This window comes from Amaranthus tricolor, chromosome 1 (genome assembly GCF_026212465.1).
Source record: "Amaranthus tricolor cultivar Red isolate AtriRed21 chromosome 1, ASM2621246v1, whole genome shotgun sequence".
Lineage (NCBI taxonomy): Eukaryota > Viridiplantae > Streptophyta > Magnoliopsida > Caryophyllales > Amaranthaceae > Amaranthus > Amaranthus tricolor.
In genome coordinates, this window is record NC_080047.1 from 1,880,709 (window position 1) to 1,908,665 (window position 27,957).

General features: G+C 30.6%; 4 protein-coding genes across 4 annotated transcripts; 1 reads left to right on the forward strand and 3 right to left on the reverse strand.

The window, feature by feature from the left end:
- Positions 1-311: 311 nt before the first annotated feature.
- Positions 312-3,948, forward strand: LOC130798267 (rop guanine nucleotide exchange factor 1-like). The gene is made up of 5 exons (XM_057661194.1): positions 312-967; positions 1,449-1,565; positions 1,648-2,171; positions 2,529-2,882; positions 3,118-3,948. The coding sequence occupies exons 1-5, from the start codon at positions 673-675 to the stop codon at positions 3,541-3,543; spliced, it is 1,716 nt and encodes a 571-aa protein (XP_057517177.1). The 5' UTR covers positions 312-672; the 3' UTR covers positions 3,544-3,948.
- Positions 3,949-6,057: 2,109 nt separating this feature from the next.
- Positions 6,058-11,012, reverse strand: LOC130798276 (alpha-amylase-like). Its single transcript, XM_057661203.1, has 4 exons — positions 10,850-11,012; positions 10,163-10,295; positions 7,159-7,964; positions 6,058-6,504 (listed from the first exon to the last, which is right to left on the reverse strand). Exons 1-4 carry the CDS (start codon positions 10,928-10,930, stop codon positions 6,250-6,252), a joined length of 1,275 nt encoding a protein of 424 aa, XP_057517186.1. The 5' UTR covers positions 10,931-11,012; the 3' UTR covers positions 6,058-6,249.
- A 5,884-nt stretch (positions 11,013-16,896) lies between these two features.
- LOC130798286 (alpha-amylase-like) lies at positions 16,897-20,107 on the reverse strand. Its single transcript, XM_057661212.1, has 4 exons — positions 19,991-20,107; positions 19,259-19,391; positions 17,842-18,650; positions 16,897-17,374 (listed from the first exon to the last, which is right to left on the reverse strand). Exons 1-4 carry the CDS (start codon positions 20,078-20,080, stop codon positions 17,120-17,122), a joined length of 1,287 nt encoding a protein of 428 aa, XP_057517195.1. The 5' UTR covers positions 20,081-20,107; the 3' UTR covers positions 16,897-17,119.
- A 5,024-nt stretch (positions 20,108-25,131) lies between these two features.
- On the reverse strand, positions 25,132-27,957 carry LOC130798293 (alpha-amylase-like). The gene is made up of 4 exons (XM_057661224.1): positions 27,832-27,957; positions 26,851-26,983; positions 25,942-26,750; positions 25,132-25,702 (listed from the first exon to the last, which is right to left on the reverse strand). Exons 1-4 carry the CDS (start codon positions 27,925-27,927, stop codon positions 25,448-25,450), a joined length of 1,293 nt encoding a protein of 430 aa, XP_057517207.1. The 5' UTR covers positions 27,928-27,957; the 3' UTR covers positions 25,132-25,447.

Here is a 27,957-nt window from a genome sequence, read left to right on the forward strand (position 1 = left end):
TAAATATATAGTAAAATAAATCTTATTTGAATTGTCTAATCAGATATTATCATAATATCAAATTTTAATAATTTTTGGTTAAGCGTAATTTAAATTATTAATGATCAAATATATTAAATTGTGTAAAAAGTATTATAATAAAACAAAAAAGTATAATAGTATACTAAGGAGTATTTATTTTTTCAGAAACTTTTATAAAAGACGGTTTCACCGTGAGATGTACGTCGAAAAAGTAAAAAAAAGTAGGTAAAAATGACTGATGGTACAAAAAGTGAAAAGACCCTTAGGTATGTGGGTATTTTCGCAGTAACCTCATGAAACCACACAACAGAAAAAAAAGGACACTGCTATGCCATGTTTGGCAGCCTAAGCAAAGCAAGCCAAGCATCTTCCCTTTTTCCCTGCTCTTCCACACTCGCACACAAACAGACACACACTTAAATCCCACAATCCTTTAAAGCCAAAGGAATTCTCTCATCTTCATCATTAGGCCCCACTTTTACACCCTTTCTCTCTCCTTCACATTCCCCTTTCCTTTTTCTCTCTCTTCCTTCCTCACTCTTAATATATCTTCTACTTTCATCCTCATTCACTCTACAATGCACACTTGAAAGTTCAAACTCAAGATCTATCTACCCTTTTCATATTTAATCCCAAGATTTGATTTTTATCATGAGTGTTTCATCAGAAGAAGATGGGTATGATGACCGGCGAGATGGTGCTGGGAGTTATTGTTTGAGTGCTGATGTTAGTGAATCAGAAAGTTCTAGTAGTTTCTCTCTTTTAAGATTTGATCCTGATGCTGCCCCTTCTACTTCTACTTCTTCTCCTGCTGTTTTTCAACGTCAGACTCCCGGAAACTTTAATTTTCCGGCGACCCATTTTGTCTTTCCGGCGATTTCTGGTAGAGATGTTGTTCTTTGGGATGATTCTAAACCTTCTAAATCTGATGACTCTGATTTATCAGGTACTTTTTCTATTTTATTTACCCCTTTTTTTTTTCAATTTAATTAGATAATGTACTGCTGTTGTTCTTGTTTTATTGGAATTGGGGATGTAATTTTGTTGTTGGTGTTTAATTTTTAAAATTTTGGATCTTTGTCAAAAAGGATGTGATTTTTCTGATGTTATTTCTAAATTTAGATGTTTGGGTATTTTTTTTTTCTAATTTTTTTTCATGAAAGAAAATGTGTCGGCATAATCTATGCAAATTAGTAATGTTAGTCAAAAAAGTTTGTTATTATACGGAAAACTACGGCTAATTTTATGCTTTGATAATAATTTCATTTTGATGTTTTGGTGCTTATATCATGTTCAATTATTTCTTTGTGAATTTATAGATCTGTGGATAGTTTTTAATTTAGCATTTGGTATTGTAAAGTTCAAGTCTTGGTTGAATTTTTTTTTTCATTCGTTTTTTGTTTGACTATTCTTGATGTCAACTACAGAAGTAGAATTAATGAAGGAAAGATTTGCAAAATTGTTACTGGGAGAGGATATGTCTGGTGGAGGAAAGGGTGTCTGTACTGCACTTGCAATCTCAAATGCAATTACCAATCTTGCTGGTAAATCACTCACTTTTTGGTCTTAGTTTTTGATGTTTTGGTGAAATTTGTTGATTTTTGTTTTGTTTGTTGAAATATGTAGCTACTGTATTTGGGGAATTATGGAGATTAGAGCCTTTAGCAAGTCAGAGGAAGAAAATGTGGTGCAGAGAAATGGAGTGGTTGTTATGTGTGAGTGATTCCATTGTTGAATTAGTCCCTTCAGTGCAAGAATTTCCCGGTGGAGGCACATTCGAGGTCATGGCAACGAGGCCGAGATCAGATTTGTATGTGAATTTGCCTGCTCTTAAGAAATTGGATGCTATGTTGCTTAGTATGCTTGAAGGGTTTAAGGAGACCGAGTTTTGGTATGCTGATCGAGAGAGTGATGATCCGGATCCTCTCAAAAACACGGCATGTAATGGTAGACCGTCTGTTCGACAAGAGGATAAGTGGTGGTTGCCATGTCCCAAAGTTCCACCTCGTGGGTTGTCGGAGGATTCTAGGAAGAGGTTGCAGCAATGTCGTGATTGTACTAACCAGATTCTTAAGGCGGCTATGGCTATTAATACTAGTGTCATTGCTGAGATGGAGATTCCTTGTGTTTATTTGGAGTCCTTGCCTAAGGTGAGAACTGAGAAGCTTATTTGTATCTGAATTTGAATTTGAAGTGTATTGTCCTGAGATATGGATATGAATTTGAAGTGTACTTAAGAACTATGATAGTTGTGTATCTTCTTCCTTGTCTTGGAACTTGATTAGCTTAATGGCATACTGAGTTGTCCCTCTGAATTTGCTACATTATGCAAATTACAGTGAAAAAATTTTGTGTATAACATAAATCGAAAGGGACAGAGGGCGTACTAGGGAATCCAATTCTGAATCCCTAGTTTCAAAAGACGACATATTATTCGTTTTTCTGATTGCTGATTAGAAGTTTATTTGGAGGTGTTTACTGATATTAAGCTCACATTGTTTTGGCAGAACGGAAAAGACTGTCTCGGGGAGATCATATACCGCTACATAACTGCGGAGATTTTTACGCCTGAATGTCTCCTTGATTGCCTAGATTTATCTTCTGAACATCATATTTTGGAAGTAGCCAATAGGGTTGAGGCAGCTGTTCATGTTTGGAGACTGAAAGATCAGAAGAGACATGCCGGTCACTCCAAAAGTAAACGAGGATCATGGGGTGGCAAAGTTAAAGGCCTTGTCACTGACAATGATAAAAATCAGGTTCTTGCTCGACGAGCTGAGACTCTTTTGAGGTGTCTGAAGCTCCGATTTCCTGTCTTGCCACAAACGGCATTAGATATGAGTAAAATTCAGTTTAACAAGGTACTTTGCGAGGCTCAACTTGCTTCTGATTTACTTTTTTAGGCTTTTAGCTCGTTGCTAGGGGTGTTCAATGTGTCAGATAAGGGCCGGGCTGGACTTAAGTAAATATGGGTTGGGTTGGACAAGAGTCGTGCTCATATTTGCTTCCGACTTACTTTTATAGACGTGTTTAAGGACTTCTTATGGAATAACCAACTTTTGCTATGCAGCTGAATATCCTTTTCTTGTCGTGCAGGACGTTGGGCAAGCAATTCTTGAGAGCTATTCAAGAGTGATGGAAAGCTTAGCATTCAACATTATGGCGAGAATTGACGACTTACTATTTGTGGATGATGCCGCCAAACAATCAGCTTTGGAGTCCAAATCTCTTTTCTGCCGAGGAGGGTTTGGTGGTCTTCCGATCCAAAAACGAATGTCGCCTAGCCCTTTCTCCATTCAACACTCTCCATACGCTTCACCTTTTGCTACGCCGAGCTTCAGTTTGACCCCCGCGGGTGGTAGTCCTGGGAGATCACTCTCAACCCTCAGTAAAATGAACCTTAGAGCAGCTGAAGACACAAAAGCCGGAAAAACACTCTCAGAAGAGTTCGAGAAGATATGGGCTCATCCTGGGAACTTGAGTGCCCGAAAGGCATCCGGAGATGCTCCTGAGAGAGACTGACAATTCTTTGTCAAAGCCCCTCGGAAAACAGCTAAGCCGTAACTCTCTTCTCTGTAAATTCTCTAGCAGCAGATTATCTGTGCAGCATGTTTTTTAAGTGCAAAGTCAGGTTAGTTGCAATATCCTCTACACTATCCACGATTTTTTCGAGGATTTTGTACGTGTTAGACATCTATTTTTGCAGTTCAGACCTTAAATTTTTTTTTTTTTACGTTTTAGTACTTCTGTGTATAACCAGGATCAGTAGGAGCGGTAATGGTAAGATCGTAAGGATGGGGGGGTAGTATTGTGCTAATGGATTAGTAGTGTAGTGCTTGTATTTTTGCTAGGAAACCCGAGTTTATATGTAAAGAAAGGCTATTAACTATCTCTAATCAATTGTGCAACCATTAGTTGATCATTGAACACTTTCTAGTTTGTTCAGTCAATTGGTGGTAAATAAATACCGAAATCGCATGGTTCTATTTTCAGCTCCGAACTAGCTGACCCTACCTGTTAAGCGATATTCATGTGAGAATACTTCGGATTTGTTCTTCAGTTAGCCGACTAATCTGATCAAAGTTGATTAGTTATTCTATCAGTAATAGGAACAAAATGTGTATTCTATCATGATCAATTTAAATAAGACCCTACCAAGAATTCAGCCCAACCTGATTTGTTTGACGGGTCTTATTTGACCCCAAAAATAAAAAAAGCTTGGCAGAAATGGAAAAATCGACATTTTAACAGGTGTTTCTGTAACTATGCTCCCCATGTGTCAGGGGAATCCTAGTGAATTGGTGTGAAAACTGAAGCATTTGTTGGTAAAAATGTAATATGTAATTACTCCATTCTGCGGGAAAATGTCATTAACAGTTTGTAGCTCAATGGATAGAGTCTCTGCATGTTGAGCAGAAGGTTTGAGGCTCGACATTATTAGGCACAAGTATCAGCTGGGGAGTTTTTTGACTGCACGCATCCTCTTTACCCCTACTTGAAGGGGAACATTTAGCGTTTGTTTGCATCTTTTAGGAAATAAAAACCCTCATCCGGACCCTGCCTTGTGCGGGATACTGAAAGTGTCTTTTTATCTTTAGTTATAAGTATAATAGTTTTTTTTAGGTTTCCAAATTATAGAAAACTGATATGACTTTACTGGAAATGCTTGGTACATTTTTTGTATGAACACTACTTGCATTTACTCCTGCAATAAAATAACAGAAACCAGAGTGAATAAATACTCCCAAGAATTTGTCTGTGCTGATGCAGATGAGCAGATCCTATAAATTATGTTACACGAGATGAACCTTAATGTCGTTATTTTATGGCATGAGATTATTTCTCGTTTTAATGAAATTGCTATATTTTTCTTTTTTATGCTATTTTTTATAAAAAATTTAGCAATTCTATTCAGACAAAAAATATCTTTTTCTGGATTTTAATAGTTATAGTTACTGTAGCAATTATTATTTATCAACTGATTCTTTTTATCTTGTATTTCTCTATGTATAATGTTAAACATATCAAATGAGATTTTGTTTGATTTATCTTAATGCATATTTTTATAATATTAACTTTTAAAAACTTTTTTATCATATGAAATTAAAGATATTAAAGATCTAAATTATATATTAGATATCGTGAAAAACTAAACTGTAGCAACAAGTGAAAACCACCGGAATTATTATATTAGGAGTACTATATCAGTGTGTCATAGGAGTAAATAGGATTAGGAAGTTTGTTTCATGAGTGTAAAAAAACAAAAAGGATGAAAAAGTATGTTAGATATGTGGATAAAAATTAAAGAAAGGATACGTAAAATGATAAAAAATTGAAATGAGACTAACTAAAAAAATAAGACTAATTGTTTGAGATAGAAAGACGACACAAGGATAGGAAATGGACATCAATTTCTAGTAGAGAAATTAAGCTCTAGTTGGGTGAAGGTTCTTTTAGCTGAAAATAGTAGTACTTCTATTATCTAATTACCCCAAAAAGCGGTACATGTAACATGCTTCAACATCATTAGTGCCATTTTTGAACGACAATGACACCAAAATTGGCAATATTCGTTGCCATTTGGTAGACTAGAGCCATGACTACTATGTTTTTCAATTACTTTTTTTTCTTAATGTTTTTTTTTTTGAGGATTCTCTTAATGTTAGTTTAGTCCATAGATGATTAGATATATGTTAACATCAATAATTTATTTGTACTTCAATCCCATCTTGTACATTTTTCTTTATTCATTTGAAAAAATTAACATTTTAATGTCAAATCGAGTTATTTTAACAGATGAAAAAGTATATTTGTATTGACTTTCGTAAGGAATATCTGAACTGTAAATAAATGTACAAACATTGGTTAATCTTGAAATTTATAAGATGAATAAAAAATTTAAATGTAAAAAGTATGTCAATATTGTCAAAGGGCTCAACCCTTTTGGAGTTTAAAATAATAACCGCCATATTATATGTGTAAACTCGTATTGTGATAAAGGAAGATCGAGAGGTAGTTAAATATAATTTACAGTTAATATGATAATTAAATCACAGTTAATATGATAATTAAATTACAGTTAGGTAAATTGGCTTTAAGAAAATAAGATTAAATTTTTGCTAAGAAACACAATGCATATATTGATTAATGATTTTGAATACAATTGCAACATTTTTCTTAAAAAGAGTTACAAGTCAATTTTTAAAAAAAACGCATTATGAAGATTATCTAGCCTTGCTTCTCCCACACACAATAATTCTTTCCATATGTCACCATTTTGTAATTCGGTGGAATAAGATTGCCTGTATCAAATTTTGATCCAATTTTCACAATTACTTTCTGATCAATCATCGCCACATACATATCTGCATCACTGGCCATTATATTGACATTACTCGTTTCATGTATCCCATTTCTTGTTCTTATTGACGTCAATTTTATTATTTCTTCCTTCAATCCCCAATCAAAGAAATGGTCATAGAACTGCAAATATCATCAATTTAACTATGTTAGAGCAAAATCATCTAATGTAGATGTAATGAACAAGTGTAGTACTTCTGTTAGACTAACTTTAAAAAGTTGGTCTCGTAATAGGATAGAGTGTCCGTTATTGCTCACATGTGAGTTGTCCTGGAGAAAGAGAAGAGTAACTCTTATCTACTATTACTAATTAATTTTAGTAGTGAATCTCCTTTGGGTTTCTAGGTAAGCTATATTTTCTTTCTTTATTTGGGTTTCCATATCTAATTGCTAAAATTTTAATATGGTATCAGAGCATAGTTTGTTGTTGGGCCTTTATGACTTGACATTTTATCTCCACTGGTTAATAGGCTTTACATTAGATGTTCATTTATAATGTGGTCTGTAACTCTTTTAGTAGGTTAAATTTCCAAGGACACTCATTATTACCCACAACATGTACGTGAGTTGTCCTGCATTTACATCCGAGAAAGTGATACATCATTTTATAAACTTTGATATATCATTTTATGAACTTTGAGAAGGACATGAACGTATGTGTTGCATCCGTATTTCTAACTCAAATGAGTCTTGTGTGAAAGAGTGTAATATAATTTATAATAGTATAATTAAACTTTTAATTGATTTAGTTATTTGACACGCAAAAAAAGGACTTACTATTGTTGGAATTCCGGGATGAGTAAGAATATAGGCATATCCAAGCATGACTTTATCAGCAGGAAAAGCCCAAAGCTTTTGACTAGAACCAGTATCATGATTATCAATAAAAGTAACAGCATTTTTAGGGGAAATCCCAATAAGTCCACTTGGTCTACCATTAGAATCCTTCATCCTCCACCATTGATCATCCACAGCATATTGAAGAATTCCTTTAGTAGTAAAATCAAAGGCAGAAACAACACCACTACCCGAAGCATCGACCCATCGGGCCAACTCATTTCTATGCCCATCTTGATTATAATCCGGGGCTCCATTTAGATAAGTAATCGAATCCCATAATTCTCCAACTACAAAATCTGGTTTAGTTTGTTGCATATACATTTTAGTAATACTAGTTGAATACCCCTTTACAAAATCTAATCTCCACCCATCAAACCCGATTTCGGATTTAAGCCAATTCATCCAATCAATTAATTCTTTTTGTACTCTTGGGTTTAGATGATCGATATCTGGGGCCGCTGCATACCCATCACCCGTATCCAGATTACCCGACCCGTCTGAGTATTGGGTATCATCTCGACAAATAGCCCATGGGCCCCAATCTAAGCGATTGTCGGAAGTTCCTCCTTCAAACATGCAGTATATACCTCTTCCATCTTTGTGTTCTGCTGTTCTGTGATTGATCACAATATCTGCAACACTTTTTATCCCTTTTTGATGAAAAGTGTTGATTAGTCTCTTTAATTCCATTTGATTTCCGTATTTTGATGCATCAAGATCGTATAATCTTCCAGGTAAGTATCCTGAAAATTTACAATCAAGTAAGAAGCTAATCATATTTTAAAGACCGTGCCTGTATTGTAAAATTTGGGGTTCAGTCCAAAACTTTTATTTTGAGCCATATTGGTAGTAAATATATATTATTTATTAAGAAATTTAAAATATTTTCTTTTTATTAACTTGAGTAAGAGGGGGCCTTTTCGATCGATAACCTCGCACACCCTCAAAGATCATTTTGTTTAAAGAGTTTATATTTAATTAAGTAATTGGTATTATCGTATGCTAGTATAGAAACTCGTGCCATACATAAAATTGTTTGTATAAAAGTATATATAAATATAAATTTTAAATAGAGATGCAACTACATGTTATCAGTTTAAAATTATAATATTTCTTATAAAAAGATAGAGTATTTTAGTATATATAGTGCTTTTTATGAAAAAAAAAGTTGTTAATGTAAGTAGTTCTCATACCTTTTAAGCCAAATTTGGGTAATCTTTATCATTCTCAAAATAATTTTTGAGTATTATTTATCTTTTCTTTCTTGATGAAATATTTTAGAAATTAAAACTTTTATGATGAAACTTTATTAATTAGCAAATAGTTCAACATTAAAAAAATTAAATATATATTCAAGAAACTTTAATTTAAAAGCTTATGTAGTTTTTAAATTCAAAAAATATAATATTCTAAGAAAATTTCAAAGAGCATAGCTTATTGTGATATAATTAGCAAAACAGTATGAGAATGTCATGTTGAATTTTACAGTCTTTTTATTAGATTCTATGATACATTTGTTTTTATGTCCGAATTTTTTTTGTTGGGTACAAGTTTAGCTAGTATGAGGGGAGGGGAGGACAATGAGAATTGAACCTTAGTTCATTCAGAAAAAACCGATATATGCTCAACTTAACTGATATACATTACCTAATTCTAAAGTAAGAACAAAATTGCTGTTAGGGGTATTCATTCGGGTCATCAGGTTGATATCTAATTAGATGTTTCGGATGGGTTAAAAAATATATATATATTGTGATTGGTTTATTCATTTTAAAAGTCAAGTAAAATTGAGTTTGATTAGAAGGTCAAGTAAATATTAAATATTTAATACATTTTGAATAACTATAATTGTTGGGTAAATAAGTGCATGCATGAATTTAGTATAATTAATTAATAATACAATTAAAGTGAAACTTATAGGTAACGTACGTTAGCCTTAATTACTACTTCAACGGTTCATTCATGGACCATGGTACGTATGTTTCATACATTTATGACTTTTCAAGGATTGTCGTCACTCATTTGTAAAGATAACAATGTTTATAATCTGATATTTAAATGTTATTTGGTAAAATTGAATAAACGAGCATTAAGTATATTATATATAATTTTTAATAATAATAGTAAATATTACATGTAATTTTATATAGAATAAATATTTTGTAAATGATTTAAATGACGTTTATTATAATTCAATTTCAATATAAAAATAAAAAAATTTTGGATTCAAGTGAAATTGATGATATGTGGAAAAAATGGATTGTTTTTTTTCTTCCGAGTTTTAATGCATGCATGGCTTAGTCCTTTTGTGATAAATGAGGTCAAACTATGGTTGTTGCAACTTAGATATGGGTAACATTAATTTATTTAGAGAGGGTTTTTATATTTTGTCATGATGAAAAAGACTATTGACACATGCGCATATACATGAAGTATATATATAAATATATAGTATACAGATGTACGATTAAAGACTTTTTTAGTTACTATATATACGAAAATGATACTATGTTATAATTTAAGAATATTTTTTTATATTTATGACATACTCTTTTCGTTCTTTTCAAATCTTTTATTTGCTTTTGGGTTAATATTTATCAATCACTCTATATTTTATTTTTAATCCGTGTATTAAAACATAATCAATTGCTTCGTCTCAATATAAAATTAATTAATTAATATCTAATTTTTATAATTTTTAATTATACACGCTATTAAGTATTGAATTTAGTGCATTGACAAACGTGCAAAATGCAAATGAGGTATTTAAAATGAAACAGAGGATGTAGTATGTTTTCTGTGTACATAATAACTTTTACAACTAAGTGTTTTTGGCTCGATTATAACCTTAAATATATATATATATATATATATATATATATATATATATATATATATATATATATATATATTATGTGTTTACATCATAAAAAATGAATACCTTGTGGCGAAACTGAATGACTTGGAGGAGGAAGCCAGACATGGGTTACTCCAGCTCTAGCCAAATCATCAGCCGAGCGACTTAAAAAGTTGTACAATCCTCCTTTCATATTCCATGAATCCCAGTTGAATCCCTAATAACACAGTTAAATCAATAAAAAGATTAAATAATTAAAATCAAAATGAATACTAAGTATGAGAGTTTTATTTTATTAGCATTAATTAATAACACATAAGTACTTGCTTATAAGAAGAAAATTGTTTACTAAATTAAAACGAAGACCCCATCTTCCCTTAAGCTCTTTTATTCAAAAACCATCAAACGACTCCGTCTAATTAGAGCATTACCAATGGTGATCAAAATGATCACTAATTTTACTTTCTCTATTATTTAAACGCTAATTGATCATAGAATGATATTTAGCCAATAAAACCTTAAATATGATGCATTATTTTTTAATCACAATATGAGTACGTATGTTCTAAGATGTTTAATTTGAACAACATTGGCATAGGCAGTCATACGTGTTGCCGTTATTATTTAGAGAGCAATTTTTCATAAAAAGAATAAGTTTATTTGTCTATAATAACATGAATATAATAGCTGAAAGCAAATTTTTTTTCAAAATAATTTACGTAGCATACTAATACACAATATGTGCATGGATTTGGATAGAATTGAACAGACCTGAAACAACAAAGCAGGAGTAACAAAAGTGAATAGAAAAGAAAAAGACAGGAAAACAAAGCATAAATTATAGCAATTCATCTTTAGAATGTAGGAAGTTTTTGTTATTTATTTATTTTTTTATTTTTTTTTGCAAGTTGAGTTTTGCATGAATGTAATACGTATGGCAAGAAGGGTATATATAGAGCTAAATAAACGTAATGTGAAGATAAGAATGGAGAACGTTGATCGGTGCAAATGAAGTGAAAGTGGATAATGTTTGGCCACCCACATTTATTGACATAGCAACTTGCATTAGTTGTGTTAACTGAGGTTTGCACCGTCCGTGCGCCAGAGTTTGTTTCCTTAGCACGACGGTTATTCAACCAATAAATGTGGTATTATCATTTATGTGGTTTGCTCTAGATATGAAATTGTGACTAATTAACCCTAGTCAAAGAAAGGTTGCGACTGCCTATAGGTTTAGATCATATGCCCATTCCATTGTTTTGCTAGGTCTCATTGTAATAGGTAATGTAAATAACTAGGTCTATGTGCACGTGGTTGGGTTTGGTTTGATCAGACACTAAAATAATACCAAATTAAAATTTCGATCAAAATTTTTTTTAAATCAGATCGAACCACTTAAACCTTTAGAATAGATCAGACCAAACTGTTTTGCAACAATATGGTCTGGTTTGCTCTGGTCTACGGTTTTTTGATTTTAAATTTTTTTCTATATTAACTAATTTTTTTAATGCAACTAATCTATTTAAAATAAAAAATAATGGTTATTTTGATTTTAATTTGTTTTGTTAATTTTTCTATTTAAAATATATAACCTTACCCTCAAAGTTTGTGTGTAAATATGAGTTGATACAAGTAAAAGTAACAAAAAAAGCATACAACTATGAATATGCTTTGAATTCATATGCGAGTGTAAGTTGTTAGAATTGAAGGATAGAGTAGTTAACTAGTTATCTTTCAAATTATAACTTAAATGAAGTACTTCAAGCTATAGTATTGTCACTTGAATCCAGGCAAGACTGATTTTGAGGGTGGTCATACTTGCAATAGATAATGTTTATAGATCAAACAATTAAAGATATACTATAATATAATTAACTAAAAAATGGTAGATTACTCAATGATCTTACTTTACGTGGTAATAAAATAACAAAAACATTATACAATAAGTTAACGGGTCAGTCGAAATTGTCTGGACAATTTTTTTTACCACTACGTACTTACATACTTGTTGGTTTTAATAGACGGAAATCAAACACATAAATTTTGTAGGTCGTGTAACCTTATCCACAAATGTTTGAATGAGAAAGCTTACACTAAGTATGTGATACGAGAAAAAGTTTACAATCACATTTTAGATAATGGGAATGAGTAGGATATAATATTAGTCAAAAATGATGAAAGACACAGCTGATGCTTATAGATTTATGCACAAACCACATGCGTGCGTGACGATGCAACTGTGCGCGTTGTCTCAGCGAAACTAATTCCCAACTGCGCTTCTTCTTTCTCTGCCTTATCAGTTTTGTAACCGCTTGCTAACAACTTTCACAACGTATAATTGATCCATTAACATTATACTAATTCTCTTTTGAGGCCGTCTTGCCGTGAAACGATTTTAATTAGATTGACCAAAGCTATTTAAAAAAACGATTTTAATTTGTATATACCCATCTTATGAGGAGATAGTCTCATACAAGACGAACTGTTAACATTATCAAGTAATCTTATGCGATTAGACACTTTATAGCAGGACTATCTTGTTTTTCAAAATGAAAATTAAAAAGAATCCCAAAAACATAAGGCGTAATAACTTATATAATACTTCTTTTATTTTGTATATTTAGTATTTTAATTTTTTTTATAAGAAAACCTTAATAACTCACATTACATAGCAAAAGATATTAATTATATCTTAATCTAATTCAAGTTAATATCAACCTTATAAATGAATAAAAAATTTTTGGGCCCTAAAAAATTAAAAACCTTGAGTGATAGCCCGCTTTATCTCTATTATCGGTAGCCATGCTTAATAGTATCTAGAATAGCCTATACAAGAAAAGTTACTTTTATTAATATTTTTTCTTTTTAATAAGAGATTGAGAACATCTAATTCGAAATATATACAATTTAATGTGATGTATATCATGTATGCATCATGCATACTAATAAAAATTTTGAAAAATGATAAATTTTATTTTTAGAGAGCCTTGATAAATGAAATTATTTTATAAAATTATAATTGATTATATGACAATATTTACCTGATTTAGAACTTGATTTTTTAAAAAATATTCGAGCTAAATTTAATAAAGTATTTATATAATTTATTATAGCAATTCGATATACCTAACCTAGAATTTGATATATTTAATTAAATGAAAATGTGATGTATTCGATAAATAATTAAAAAAATTAGTATTTAATTTTTGCTTTAAAAACATCATGTATTCAATAAATTTAATTACAATAATATATACTTGCATTATTCTTTAAAGTTATATTTTTGTATATTTCTTACAATTAAATTCGTGCATTTCAAGAGTTTCTATACTATTATTTTAAATTTTCATCAATGTTAGCAAGTATATGTTAGCTTATTATTAATTTAAACCACACAATTACCCTTATCAAAATTCATGTTTAATAATTTTGAAAATACAATCACCTTATCACAATTAGCTTATCACCATCCATGGAAAAAACTGATCTCATGTAACCTATTTTATATTCCCAAGGCTAACTATATATAATCGAACAAAACTATATTTGTAAATGGATAATCCTAAAAATATCCAGATCATCATCAAATTTATGTTCTTCGTTCCACATCCTCATCAAACCTCTGATCAATATTATGTATTATTCAAGCTTCTATCTTGCGTCATTGAAGATGAAATCAGTGAACCAATCTTATTTAGATAAACATTAGCCATGTTTGGCCCACCTATTGACCGCTAGCTAAGTTCTGGGAATTACCTTGTAATTCGCATTCAAGATTTCATTTTTGGATCTTAGGCCAAAATTTAAAAAGGCCAATTAAAAGACGCCATTATATAAGTAAAGTTTCGGGTAGTTCAGTAATTATGCGCTTAACCGAGAAACCTTATGCTGCAAGTTCGATCTATGTTAAAAGCTACTTATGCAAATACTAATTACTAATTATAAGGATTAGCTTAATTTGGCCAATTTAGAAGTTGGGTCCTAGACAGTTGCACCTCAAAACTACCCTCAAGAACGACTTTGAGGCTCGAATTCATAGGTTATGGTCCGCCCATCTTATATCAACATTCTAGATTATATGTTACATATTTTAAGTCTTCAATCCTCAGAAGTCAACATAACAAGACATCACAAGTTCTTATCTCAACCATTCTCCATTTAAAGTATAGAGTTGAGCTATAGTATTTTTTGTTATATTTTTGTTTTTTTAAACTATATATCAAGAGTATTTAATAAAGAAGTCAAAGCTAAAAATAAAAAGAATTGCCCTTACATATTAGAGTATGTATAACATTAGTCGGGAGTCAACTATCAAATTAAGCTTTTAATTAAATGAGTGTCATCTTTGAAATATATCCTTGAAATAAATATAATGACTCGGCAATTTACAGCAGCAGACTTACCAGACTTGGCATGGCGATCGATTAATAAATGTACGTGTTATTTCATTAAAAAATAATTTGTTATGCGAAGGGATTGCTTGATTCCTCCTAGATTTTCTAAAACCTATTGCAATATATATAGGCTGTTGCAGTGCTGTTGTTAATTGATAATGTTATGATGAAGTTATTATTATCGTTGAATTTGGATATGGATCACATTAACTACTGCAAACTGCTAACGGAACTCTATGCTAAGTTGGTTACAACAGCTGTCCTTTCTACATTTTCTTCTAAATTGGATTTGGATAGGATCGAATTAGCTGTTAGCTACTCTCTTACTTCAATTTTAATTTTGTTTTAGAGAATTGATTCTTGTTTTAGAGGGAGCAATTACCACTTTTCAAACATGATTTTGAGTTTTAGTGGGAGCAATTAATTCAACAAAACGATTAAGTTAATGGTTGAGGCCCAAAATATGTTATATACTTTTACACGCTTCTTTACATGAGAACCCGTTAGCCTAGAAGTGTGGATGCGCATAAATGCTAAATATTCCACTTTAAATGAGGGGTGGTTGTGATTCGAACCCCTGACCTTTAGTCACGTTGGCTCTAAAACCATATTAAGAAATCAACTAAATCAAAAACTTAAGAAGCTAATGGTTGAGATTCCAGAATATATTACATATTCTAACACTAAAAATAAAAAATGATGGTCCAAGATACGTGAAAGTGAAATGGACCATTTGGGAGTTGGTACGGTATAGATTGTTTAGGTTAACTTTGGATCACATTGTATGAAGGTGATGAATTTATCTATTCAATTCATCAATTTTAGATTTAAGGGTCGGAAAATGTATTTTTACATGTTTTCAAAACAGATTCGATAATCTGATATTTATTCGTTCTTATAATTGAATCTAATTTGACTCAACATTTACTCAACCTTATAACACAGAACCTAATTTTGAATCGACCTGAAACGCATAATTCGAAATGAACCCTATAACCATAATGAACATCAATATTTTATAGGATAATAGTTTTTCAAATAAAAGTTTATTTAGAAATTAATTAATATACATGGTCTGTTGCACCAAATATAATTTTATATAATAAAAATATACTTTTAGTAAAATCTTAATGATTTATAAAAAGAATTTTAAAACTCTTGATTCATTGTATGGACCAAAACTTAGTCAAACCAAAATAATGTGATCTAAAAAATATCACAATTTAAAAATAACCCGACTAAAAATAAACAGTTCACCTCAAAATGGTATTCATGACCAACTATTATATAAAATTCTTTATTCATGTCAAGTCCAAGAACCCTAATTTCAAGCACATGCGAACCTTTACATAGGGTGTTTCATCGCTCCCTTAACTTGACCTCAACAAATTGGCAACAAAAAAATTCCACATTAGAATCTGATGCAAAGTAAAACCAAAGCAACAAATACGTTTCTCAGCGCAAATAGTCTAATGGGTTATGGGTTGTGATATTATAAGTCAAATCCTAATTAGGTTTATATTAGGTTTTCTAGATTTTTATTTTAATTAGAATTTCTAAGGGTTTTATATAAACCTCTTTTAACCTATTGATTTATATTCTATATAATAGTCTCCACATATATTAATAAATTTTCAGTCTGTGAACATAGCTAATAGTAAATTATATTAATTTAATCCGTGAGAGATATTTATTATTTTCTGTTGATTATTCTTGCATTTGTCATATAAATGGTAGAGTTTACAAATTCCAACCTCAACACAACCCTTAATAAGGAAAGCGTTGGATTCTCCATAATGGTTGTATTCAATTCTGATAAGGACGTACTTGTCAAATGTCATACATGCATAATAATGCTAAGGTCTAATTTTGGTATACAGATATGGGCCACCTACGCTCTCTAAAAACCCTACCTGATACCCAAATGCACAATAATTCTTATAAACTTGATGAGGATTCAATTAATCTCACAAATCCAAATTACAAGTACTCCCAAATATCCTATTTGGTCACAAAAACTATCAATGTAGTCCGTAATAAATATTAGAAACGATAATGAAAATTTAATCTGTAATAAATGGTAGGAATAATAATGAACATAAGTGAAATTTTGGTTAGAAAATCTCGTGATAAGTTTAATAGTTATGTTTGTTCAACTTCAATCATCTCATTTAATTCATAAAATTCATTCCAATGCGTACCCTTTGAAGATGTGATATATAGTAATGAGTAATTGCGACTTTTTAACATTACCATGGAAATAACATTGTCTATATTTCGTTAAAAATTACACTAAATTATTTAGTTTGTATCAAGAACCAAACGAACTAATTAGTATTGATTTGATATGTTCTGATGCTGAAGCAAGTTGTAAGAATATGGTATAATAATCATAATAATATATATATATATATAAAATGCATTTTAGATATTACATTAATTAGTCCAATGTTATTAATAAAGTAGCATGACGTATACAATAATAGGGAAGCAAAAGCTTCAAAAAAGAACAAACAATGAGAGATATAAGACTATAACTAATCATGATTTTATAAGAAAATCATGTTATAATCTTGATGAATATTGCATAGTTAAAAACTGCATATATATGAATGTGTTGTTGAGGTAAATCTTTTCCCTACATGTGTTAGGCTTGTTTTTCCCAAATACAATAATCTTTACCATAGATTGATACCTTAAAGTTTGAAGGAATCAGATTTCCAAGATCCATTTTTGGGCCAAGCTTAAGAATTATCTTTCCATCAATCATTGCTGCATATAAATCTGATTCTGAAGCCATTATATTCACGTTACTTGTTTCTGTTATTCCATTTCTTTGCCTTATTGATGTCAGCTTTATTATCTCTTCCTTCAATCCCCATTCAATGAAATGATCATAGAACTGTACATCATTATATATACCCAACAATTAGATAACATAAAAGTGGACTGCATTGCTTTAATTTTGTTGGGTGTTTGGCAATCAGCGGTCCGTCATTGGTTATTGACTGGTTCAGTTGATTTATTTGACCAGTTATATACATGGTAACTATTATTTATTAAAGTGATTTTAGCACAAAGTTTGTGTGTCCTTGATTGTACGTTAAGTATTTATAGATAAAAAATTAAGCCAGAAAGTTGAAAGTTAAAAGCCACTAAAAAAGCAACTTTTTAATTTTGGTTAAAATTTAAATTTTTTATTGTCTAAAAATCCATTTACTAAGCGCATGCATTGGCCGTTAGACCAAAGCAAACAAAAACGCTAGCAAAAAAATCATTTGAACATTAATTTTGTAAAAATTTTGATCCAAAAATTCGAAAGAAAATATTTAAAAAAATATATATATAGAGAGAGAAAAAAGAACTTACTATAGATGGAATTCCAGGATGTGTTAAGATATAAGCATATCCAAGCATGACCTTATCAGATGGAAAAGGCCATAATTTTTGTGTAGAGCCAGTGTCATGATTATCAATAAAAGTCACTGCATTTTTAGGCATAATCCCAATCAAACCACTTGGTCTTCCATTGGCATCTTTCATTCTCCACCATTCTCCTTCAACAGCTGCTTGAAGAACACCTTTTGTTGTGAAATCAAATGCAGAAACAACACCACCCCCTGCATTTTGAATCCATCCAGCTAATTCATTTCTAGGCCCATCTTGATTATAATCAGGTTTACCATCTGGGTCATAAGTAATTGAATCCCAAAGTTCTCCAACTGCAAAATCAGGCCTAGTTTTCTCCATATAAATCTTAGTAATGCTTGGTGCGTATCCCTTCACAAAATCAAATCTCCACCCATCGAACCCGATTTCGGACTTAAGCCAGTTCATCCAATCAATTAACTCTTTTTGAACTCTTGGGTTAAGATGGTCGATATCTGGGGCAGCACCATAGCTGGCCCCAGTGTCTAGATTGCCACTACCATCTGAATATTGGGTGTCATCCCTACAAATAGCCCATGGACCCCAATCTAAACGATCATCAGAAGTACCACCTTCAAAAATGCACCAGATTCCTCTACCATCTTTTTTATCAGCACATCTGTGATTGATGACTATGTCAGCAAGACACTTGATCCCTCTTCCATGGAAGGCACTGATTAAGCTCTTCAAATCAGCTTCATTTCCATACTTGGAGGAGTCAAGATCATATAATCTTCCCGGTAAATAACCTGAAATCAAACATGTAATGATTTATCAAAATAAACGCCATATATATGAGATACAGTCATGGAAATTGGAAAATGTAAAATGTTGGCAACTCATCAACTAAATGATTGTATCTCTATTAAGATATATTAGGTAGATGTGTGAAGGCAGCACAGACTCCCTAATACTTGCATAATTGATCGGCACTTAATATATATTTTGTGAATAAGAGGTAAATGAGAATCTTTACATTAGTTAGACATCTAGTAGTATATGATAGAACTCAACTAAATTGTAATTCATATTCTCAATTAAATGTAATTATTAATTAAATGTAACGATTTTTATCAAATTATTGTAGCAAATGACCATATTACCCTCATTTACTTTCCATGGTTTTCGTGGCGCTACTTTTCGTGTTGCATTTGATTAGGGTGGAAAAAGTACAAATAGACTCAATCAGAGAAGATGTCATTAGTTACAATTACTACTTCATCTGTTAGAGTTTGCCTCATTTAATTAGCAATTTTTTTTTATTTTTTTTTAATCGAATGAGCCACACTTTAAGCGGGAGAAAGGGAGTATTATAATCTTATTTCAAAGAGTCATGTGAATAACAATGTTTATGTACCTTGAGGTGAAACGGAGTGAGTAGGTGGAGGAAGCCAAACATGGGTAACTCCAGCTCTAGCCAAATCATCGATTGAGTTCTTCAGTGAATTGTATAATCCTCCTGCTTTATTGCATGATTCCCAATTGAAACCCTGTTCATCATATTATCCAATTAATATCACATTTTTTTAAAGTTCTTATTTTTAATTACAAATAATAATGTGGGAAAATTGTATGCAAAATGGTGATACGTACTAATTATTGTCTAGCTAACTGCTTAACATATATCATGTTTGAATACAATTCCATGACTATCTCAAAAATGGGTAATGGGTTCATCAATATAACTATTTGCATATATATTTTTATCATAATTGGAGCAAGTATTACACTTTTCGGATAAGATTTCTCACATTTAATTTTATTGAAAATTGAGGATATATTATTGAATATATCGAATATTGAAGGGACCCAAAACTGCTTAGATAAAAACTTCCAACGAGGAAAAAAAGTTATATGAAAAGAGGCCACAATATTCAAGTCATCCAAAAAAAGTGGACAATGCATTACATCGCATGCACAAGCACCATACGATCCATCCTTACAACGCAAAGGATATACACCAAGTATATATGTAATCAAGTAACCGCATAAATTCAAACAATTTTTCTAACACTTAAACCCCTAATATTTCTCGCATTACTTTTTTTTTTCTCAGTCTACCATGTAATTCAAAAAAAAGACTACTCACCTGAAACAATAAGGTAGGAGCAACAAAATCAAAGAGGAGGGAAAAGGAGAAACATAGGCAAGCAAGAGCATGAAGATTTAAGTTCTTCATTTTCCTTCCTATTTTGCAAACTCACAAATCAACTCAAGGTGTGGAATAGATGACAACAATGACAGGTATTTATAGGAATTATTTCATGGGAAACTATGATAAAATACTAATATAATATCTATTCAATCGAGGAATTGATTGGTTGGTTGGTTAATATTATCATGCATGTAGCCGCATATCAAACGGTTGCATTGCTTGTAGTTAAATCATAGAACAAGTTGGATGCACCATATCTTACTGTTTATATATCATACAACTAGTAATTTTTACATTAAAATAATACTTCCATATACGAAAGTGAAGGGAATACTTGTGCCGCGATCAAGGGATTATAAAAAAAAAATTTCTCTATAAAAATTAATCTGCACAAAATTTGTTGTTAGTGTTAGGGTTTGTATTAAGAAATATTGTTGGTTGAGAGGCTTGTTTTCGCTATCTATCTCTTCTTGCAGTTTTAGCACCTTAAAGATTATATTCATACAAGTAAGAAGGGTTAGAAGGACCAACAATATTTGCTGAGAACCTTATCCAATCCTCAAGTCAGTAAATAATATGAGATGAGTATGTACCTAGTATTTCGTAAGCCATCACTGTAAATAACTAATGAGATGGCGACTAATGTTGCCGACTAAATAAAATGAGTCGTCAAAACTGGCGACTAAATCACTACCTAAGCATGCAGGTCGCCAAAACAAGCAAATTCGCGACTCATATTGCTTGTCCCTACCTAGTCATCAGTTTGCAACCAAAGCCAAGTCCCAAACTGAGATAAAAAAGTAAAAGATTAGTGATTATATAAGCATGTACCAATTTTACCATAAGTCATTTAGATTTGACTCTTACTTTAGCTTACCCTATAACCTAAAAATTTGCTTTTGGAGATGTGAAATCAATTAAGACAGAAAATATATTATTAACATGGTAGACGGGAAATATTAAAATATCCAAAAGGGTGGGGCACAAATAAAAAGTAAAAGTCATGTCCCTCTTTGGTGTTCATATATTATTATTTAAATTTTAAGCCTAAATTACCTAAATAATATATATAACTAAATAAAATTTATCTAAATTTGAGATATAAGTTTCATAATAATGTATGATTTTAAAAATTATTCTTGTGCAATAAGTAACGTCTAAATATATTTTCCGTGATTCATATAATTAGATATACAATTTTGGTCTCTTATTTTTAATTAGAATTTAGTGCAATCAAACATTTTACACAAACAACATACGCAAGTAGCCTAGATACTTTGAACATAATGTAACCTGAAAATAATATTACGTAATTTGAACAATAGTGTCAGTTCATGTCCCATTTTTCATATTACTAAGAGAAAAATATTACTCTGTCCTATATAATTTAAAAGAGAAAATTATTACTTTTTTAAAAAAGGTAGATAATGGTAATAAATGAAGAGAGATATTGAATTATGTAGTTGAAATTAAAAGATAGTTAAAATGTATGGATGTGATTAAAAGGAAGTGGTGGACAATAATCTAAAAATAGAAATAATGCAAATTAAGTGAAATGAATCAAAATAAAAAATACTATAAATTAAATAAGACAGAGAGAGTATATCCACTTAGCTGCTTCATTTTCCAAATGGATTGCTGGATTCTCCTAGAACTTCTAACCCTATTCTTACGAAGTTATTGCTATAGTGTTGAAAACTTGGATAATAATATATGCTCTTTTCATTTTGATATGTTTTTCTTAAATAAAATATCTAATTTTAGTGTTAAATTTTGATTATGATTTTTCATTGATTTATAAGAAAAAATATATTTATGTAGGACCTTGTTAGATTCGACTTAATATATACTTTTCAAATATTGACATTTTAAAATTTTTAAACACTTACAATTAAAATTATTTGATTTAAAAATTTAGATTGAAATCTAAAAAAAAAGTGAATAGGAAGATTGGATAACGGCTAAGTGCTCACTCATGTATTATATATATCATCTCTCCACTTGGGTTTTAAGTTTTGACAGTAACGATGTATAGATAGGGTCATCCACCCTAGTGAATTTATGGTTTGAGACTTTGAATGATTGAGTTATTGATCAACTTGTCATATGAATACTGTCTAAATAAGTACTCATCATCTAATTTATGTGTAGTTTTATATTAAATTTTTAATATTATATATCAACTATGATTCATATTTAATGCGTGTTCTATGATTAAATGATAAAATACATTTAATTAATTTATGTAGTGTTGTAAATCAAAGTAATTAAAGTCCACTAATATTTTAAAATTGGGAGGAAATTTATTCATGGCTTGTTTTATCCAAAAACATCAACAACATTATACAAAGGCAGCTTTCGTGTCGATTATATCAAGCCATCACTTAATCTTATTTGCAATTGTTGGCGCCACACCCTTATGTAACAAACACTCATTTAATCCACCCTCCAAAGATCATTCGTTGTCGATCATTGTTTCTTTCAAATTTGAATTTTAATGTTTAGTTTCTAGTTTGTGTTTTATTTTATGTTTATTAGGGTCGGTCTATTTATGTTCTAGTGTTTTAATTAAAATAAAACAAAACAAAAAAAATAGGTAATGTATTTTAAGTATTTTAAAATCGTAAGCAAGTATGGAATTACAAGCCAGGAAGAAATCAAAAACGGAAATCAAGTCAAAGCACAGAAGTTATTTAAATCAAGAAGAAATCAAAGACGGATATCAAGTCAAAGCAAGGAAGTTAATTTCAGCAAAAGTCGAGCCAATCTAGGCATGTAGAAGGTCATCATCTTTGAAGTCCTTTTAGTCCAAATATCTAGGTAATTATTCTCATGTAAGCAATTAAAAAAATCAAAAAAATTAGAGTAGTTTTTTTCGGTTTTAAGGAGTTATTTTCAAAATAATTAGGGTGATTACTTTTCGGTTTTTATGCAAGTAATTAGTAGTTAATTTCTGAAATTTAGGTAGTTATTTGTCGGTTTTGTAAAAAGCAATAATGGGACGGGAGTTACGTGAGAAGTAACTCACAAATGGACGGTTACCAAGAGGTGATAACCGGCCACAATGTGGTAACTACCACACGTCACTCACCAGCCGGTTATGTGCACGGTTTTTGAGTCGGTTTTTAAGTTAGTTTCTTTCGTTTTGCTTTCTTTATAAATAGCTTAGCATGTAATGTAATTTTTCAAGAGTTGATTAATGATAAAGAAAACCCGAAACGCTTGTTCCAAATCCCCATTGTTTGTATGATTCTTGGATTAGAGTCGTATTTGCAAAAAATCTTATGCTTGGTGTATTTGGTGCGTGCACCTGTGCCATAAGAGCGTCATTACTTGCTACGTGGATTCATAGTGAGTTTCGATTTTAGCCAAAACTATCCTTCATTTGCACTTTCAAAACTCAAACAGAAAACACAAAACAATTCAGTCATTGCATTCGACATTCACCACCTTTCATTCGCTTCATCGTTCTTTCTTTCGATCCGTAATTAAAGCTTGTAAGAACCTTAAGGACTAGGCGATCTTACAACACGTAGCCATAGTGTTTTGCTATAAACCAACTATAATTTGTATGTAATAGAATTAATTTACTAAATTAATTATAATCAGGGCCTATGAGGTTACACATATAAATATGTATCGGATAAAGGTACACCTAGAGCATTGGATGCTCATTGGATCAATTAAATGTATAGAGTTTATGTTATGTAGTATTAATGCGTGTGTGTTAATTAGTAAATTAAAAACACAAATTAAGTCGACATAAGTATGAGATCTTAGCAGTCACCATAAGTTTGTCATGTGTTATGTAACGTGTAACTTCACTTTGAGAAGGTGGAGAGTTTTGATGAACTAATAATATAATGGCATGTATTTGTTGAGCAAAATTTATTTTTCAACATTCTAATTCTAATATTTTTGGTACACATATTCCACTGAAATTATAATGAAAAAAGGGTTTTTTTATTTCACACCAATATGCGAGGTGATCAATTCAATATTTGTACCAACACTAGATAATGACATTTGACATTCTATTATCTCTATTTTAGTATATTAAATATATTATATAATGTGAAATTCACTCATCAAAGATATGATATACCACTAGTATATTTGATAATTTAAATTATGATATACATTCTATCCTATTTAGATGTTAAGAAATAGAATCTTTCAATTTCAATTTACGCATATAATTTTATAAAATATTTTTATAGAGTATTTAATTCAATATTTATATACTTCATATCTATTATACAATATTTGGACGCGTCCTTCTTAATTTATGAGTATGGTTTAATATTTTCATCATTTTAAATATTTCTATATTTTTTATATAAATGAGATATACTAATTGAGTATGTAGCGAGATATAAATTATTTTTGTAGAATATTTAGCATATTTTTCTGTAAAATGGAAAAAGAAAAAATTAATTTAACCAAATTCTACCCAACGTGACAGATTCGTATAACTTTTATAAGGCATATTATCATTTAAACATATTTTTCCGTAGAAACGACCTTCAAAGTTTCAATTAGTAAATGGTGACATACTCGTCCAACGTATGTATTTTATGAGTTTCTCTTCTCTCCGGCCATTCAATTTTAATTCCCCTTTTTCAAAAAAATACAGCCTATTTTCAACGCAATTGATTTTTTGGGGCCGCCCCTATAACTAAGTTATTAAATTATGCAAAATTTATATTTATTATAAGTTAATGGAATACTACATCTTTATTTTATCATAAAAAAAAATTTATATATGTAAATTTGACTAGTTTTGCAATCCATTAGAATAATAAATACATGATGACATTCGAGTATTAAAACATAATAAAAAGATGAAATCCAAATTTTAGTCTTGTGGATCATAAATATAAATTTAGCAATATGAATAAAAAAAAGCAAGAAAAATTTAATTCTAAAGATAGTTGTATAATTTTAAAGGTTTAATCTTTAAATAATTTATCGTTCTTTATAACGATTTGACCTTTAAAATTAAAATTTTGTATGTTAAGTTAAAAAGGTTATAAAAAGGAATAATATGATAATTAAGTTAACTTTGAAGGTATATATCATTAGTTTAATTTATTCATTACATAATTTAATGCTTTGAGAGCATGAATATAACATGCACCAATTACATGATTGAATAATGGCAAGATACTTTTATTCATGATCATGGTTATTTTATATGAAAATAAACCATGCATGGTACTACAAATTATATCTCTTGAAAAATGTCATAACTAGGAAATTAAATACTAGCTAACATTAATTATGGTGGTTTAATTTTATTGATTGTGCATTATTCTAATAAGCACTACTATTAGCTAGGAAGCTAGCTAGTTAATTATGTAGGAATGGATGCATGATCTCTTGAAGTAGCTAGCTTTGCTTCTCCCAGACACAATAATCCTTTCCATAGGTTGACACCTTAAAATTGGAGGGAATTAGATTCCCAACATCATATCTTGGGCCAAGCTTAACTATGACCTTTCCTTGAATCATTGCTACATATACATCTGCATCTGATGCCATTATATTCACATTACTCGTTTCTGTTATTCCATTTCTTTGCCTTATTGTTGTTAGTTTTATGATTTCTTCTTTCAATCCCCATTCAACAAAATGATCATAGAACTGCAAAACAAGACATTTTTTTTTATTAATTTAATTAGTATCAATTATATAATTATACTCCAGGCCAATAAAGTAGGTTTAATTTCATGGTTATATATATAAAAAAAATAGATGTGTTATCGTATATAAATTAGGTGTTTATGGTTTATGAAGCAGGTGTTTAATTATGGCATTAAAGTAGGAGTTTCAGATATATAAAATAGGTGTTTATAATATGCAAAGCAAAATATGATACTCACTATGGATGGAATTCCAGGGTGTGTTAAGATATAAGCATATCCTAGCATTACTTTGTCAGAAGGAAAAGGCCATAATCTTTGAGTGGAGCCAGTATCATGATTATCAATGAAAGTCACTGCATTTCTTGGCATGATTCCAATCAAACCACTTGGCCTTCCATTTGAATCTTTCATTCTCCACCATTCTCCTTCAACAGCTGCTTGAAGAACACCTTTTGTTGTAAAATCAAAAGCAGAAATAACACCACCACCAGCATTTTGAACCCAAGCAGCCAATTCATTTCTAGGACCATCTTGATTATAATCAGGTTTACCATCTGGATCATAGTTTATTGAATCCCAAAGTTCTCCAACTGCAAAATCTGGGTTCGTTCTCTCCATGTAAATCTTAGTAATGCTTGGTGCGTATCCCTTTACAAAATCAAATCTCCACCCATCAAACCCGATTTCAGACTTAAGCCAATTCATCCAATCGATTAACTCTTTTTGCACTCTTGGGTTAAGATGGTCGATATCTGGAGCAGCACCATAGCTAGCCCCAGTATCTGGGTTGCCACTACCATCTGAGTATTGAGTGTCATCCCTACAAATAGCCCATGGACCCCAATCTAGACGATCATCAGAAGTACCACCTTCAAAAATGCACCAGATTCCTCTACCATCTTTTTTATCAGCACATCTGTGATTGATGACTATGTCGGCAAGACACTTGATCCCTCTTCCATGGAAGGCACTGATTAAACTCTTCAAATCAGCTTGATTTCCATACTTGGAGGAGTCAAGATCATATAATCTTCCCGGTAAATATCCTGTTGATCAAAAGTATTTTGAGCAATATAATAAGAATTAATTACATTCTTAATTAGGGCATGAATCGAGCAATAATAATAAGTACAATAATAGTAATACCTTGAGGGGAAACTGATTGAGTTGGAGGAGGAAGCCAAACATGTGTAATTCCAGCTCGAGCAATATCATCAATGGAGTTTTTCAGTGAGTTGTATAGCCCTCCAGCTTTGTTGCAAGATTCCCAATTGAAACCCTGATCAATTGAGAACGATAAATATTAGATATAGTTAAATTACATAGATAAAAAAGTTGATTGATTTGTCATATATATATATATATATATATAGGGGAGGGATCCATTGAGGAGGGGTTGAAAATCAGAAGAGTAAGAAGGACACTCTACATCTTTGATTTCATTAAAATAAAAAACTCATAATTATAAAAGTAACTATGTTACACAGAAAGGTAATTATGAAATAATTTTAAAAATGTTCTTGGTTTATAACATAGTATACTTTTTTGTATATATAGTAACCAAATAAAATCAAATAAAAATCCTTCTCACCATTCTCATTTTAAAATCTTTTTTATTTGATGCTACATCTATATATATATATATATATATATATATATATATATATATATATATATATATATATATATATATATATATATATATATATATATAAAATAAAGAAAAGTTGTTAGGATATGCATCGTGAGTGAAAAGAGCGGTTTAGTGCTCTTAAAGTACAAAGGGAGAATGAGAGGCAACAGGAACAAATAAAGAGAACACTTAATAGTGAGAGATAATAAATTTAAAAGAATAGACAAGTAATGTATTTTAAAAAGTAATACTTGTTTTATTAAAATTTACTTTATTAGTTATAAAATGTTACTCTCCCCATTTTATTTTGATGCTTATAGTATATTTGCTTTTGTATATTAAAATTTCATACATCAAGTCAAATCTACCAAGACAACCCCACATAAAAATATTTTAATATTTGTATGTTTATGATAAATTATGTTTAAATTTATATAAAATATCTTAAAATGTAATCAACAAAATCAAATAGAAAAAACTAAAATAGTACTAACCTGAAACAATAAAGTGGGAGACACAAGGTTAAAGAGAAAAGAGAATGTGATAACATAGAGGCAACTAAGAGTGACGAGATGAGTTAAGCTCTTCATATTCACTCTTAGTTTAGAAGCTCATAAACA

Coding starts and splice junctions, on each gene's coding strand:
- LOC130798267 (XM_057661194.1), top strand. CDS start 673: ATGAGTGTTTCATCAGAAGAAGATGGGTATGATGACCGGCGAGATGGT. Junction 968..1,448: donor TGATGACTCTGATTTATCAG/GTACTTTTTCTA, acceptor TGTCAACTACAG/AAGTAGAATTAATGAAGGAA. Junction 1,566..1,647: donor TGCAATTACCAATCTTGCTG/GTAAATCACTCA, acceptor TGAAATATGTAG/CTACTGTATTTGGGGAATTA.
- LOC130798276 (XM_057661203.1), bottom strand. CDS start 10,930: ATGAATTGCTATAATTTATGCTTTGTTTTCCTGTCTTTTTCTTTTCTA. Junction 10,296..10,849: donor CTCCTGCTTTGTTGTTTCAG/GTCTGTTCAATT, acceptor CTGTGTTATTAG/GGATTCAACTGGGATTCATG. Junction 7,965..10,162: donor TCATTCAGTTTCGCCACAAG/GTATTCATTTTT, acceptor GTAAATTTTCAG/GATACTTACCTGGAAGATTA.
- LOC130798286 (XM_057661212.1), bottom strand. CDS start 20,080: ATGAAGAACTTAAATCTTCATGCTCTTGCTTGCCTATGTTTCTCCTTT. Junction 19,392..19,990: donor CTCCTACCTTATTGTTTCAG/GTGAGTAGTCTT, acceptor TATGATGAACAG/GGTTTCAATTGGGAATCATG. Junction 18,651..19,258: donor TCACTCCGTTTCACCTCAAG/GTACATAAACAT, acceptor GTTTGATTTCAG/GTTATTTACCGGGAAGATTA.
- LOC130798293 (XM_057661224.1), bottom strand. CDS start 27,927: ATGAAGAGCTTAACTCATCTCGTCACTCTTAGTTGCCTCTATGTTATC. Junction 26,984..27,831: donor CTCCCACTTTATTGTTTCAG/GTTAGTACTATT, acceptor TCAATTGATCAG/GGTTTCAATTGGGAATCTTG. Junction 25,703..25,941: donor ACCCTGGAATTCCATCCATA/GTGAGTATCATA, acceptor CTTGTTTTGCAG/TTCTATGATCATTTTGTTGA.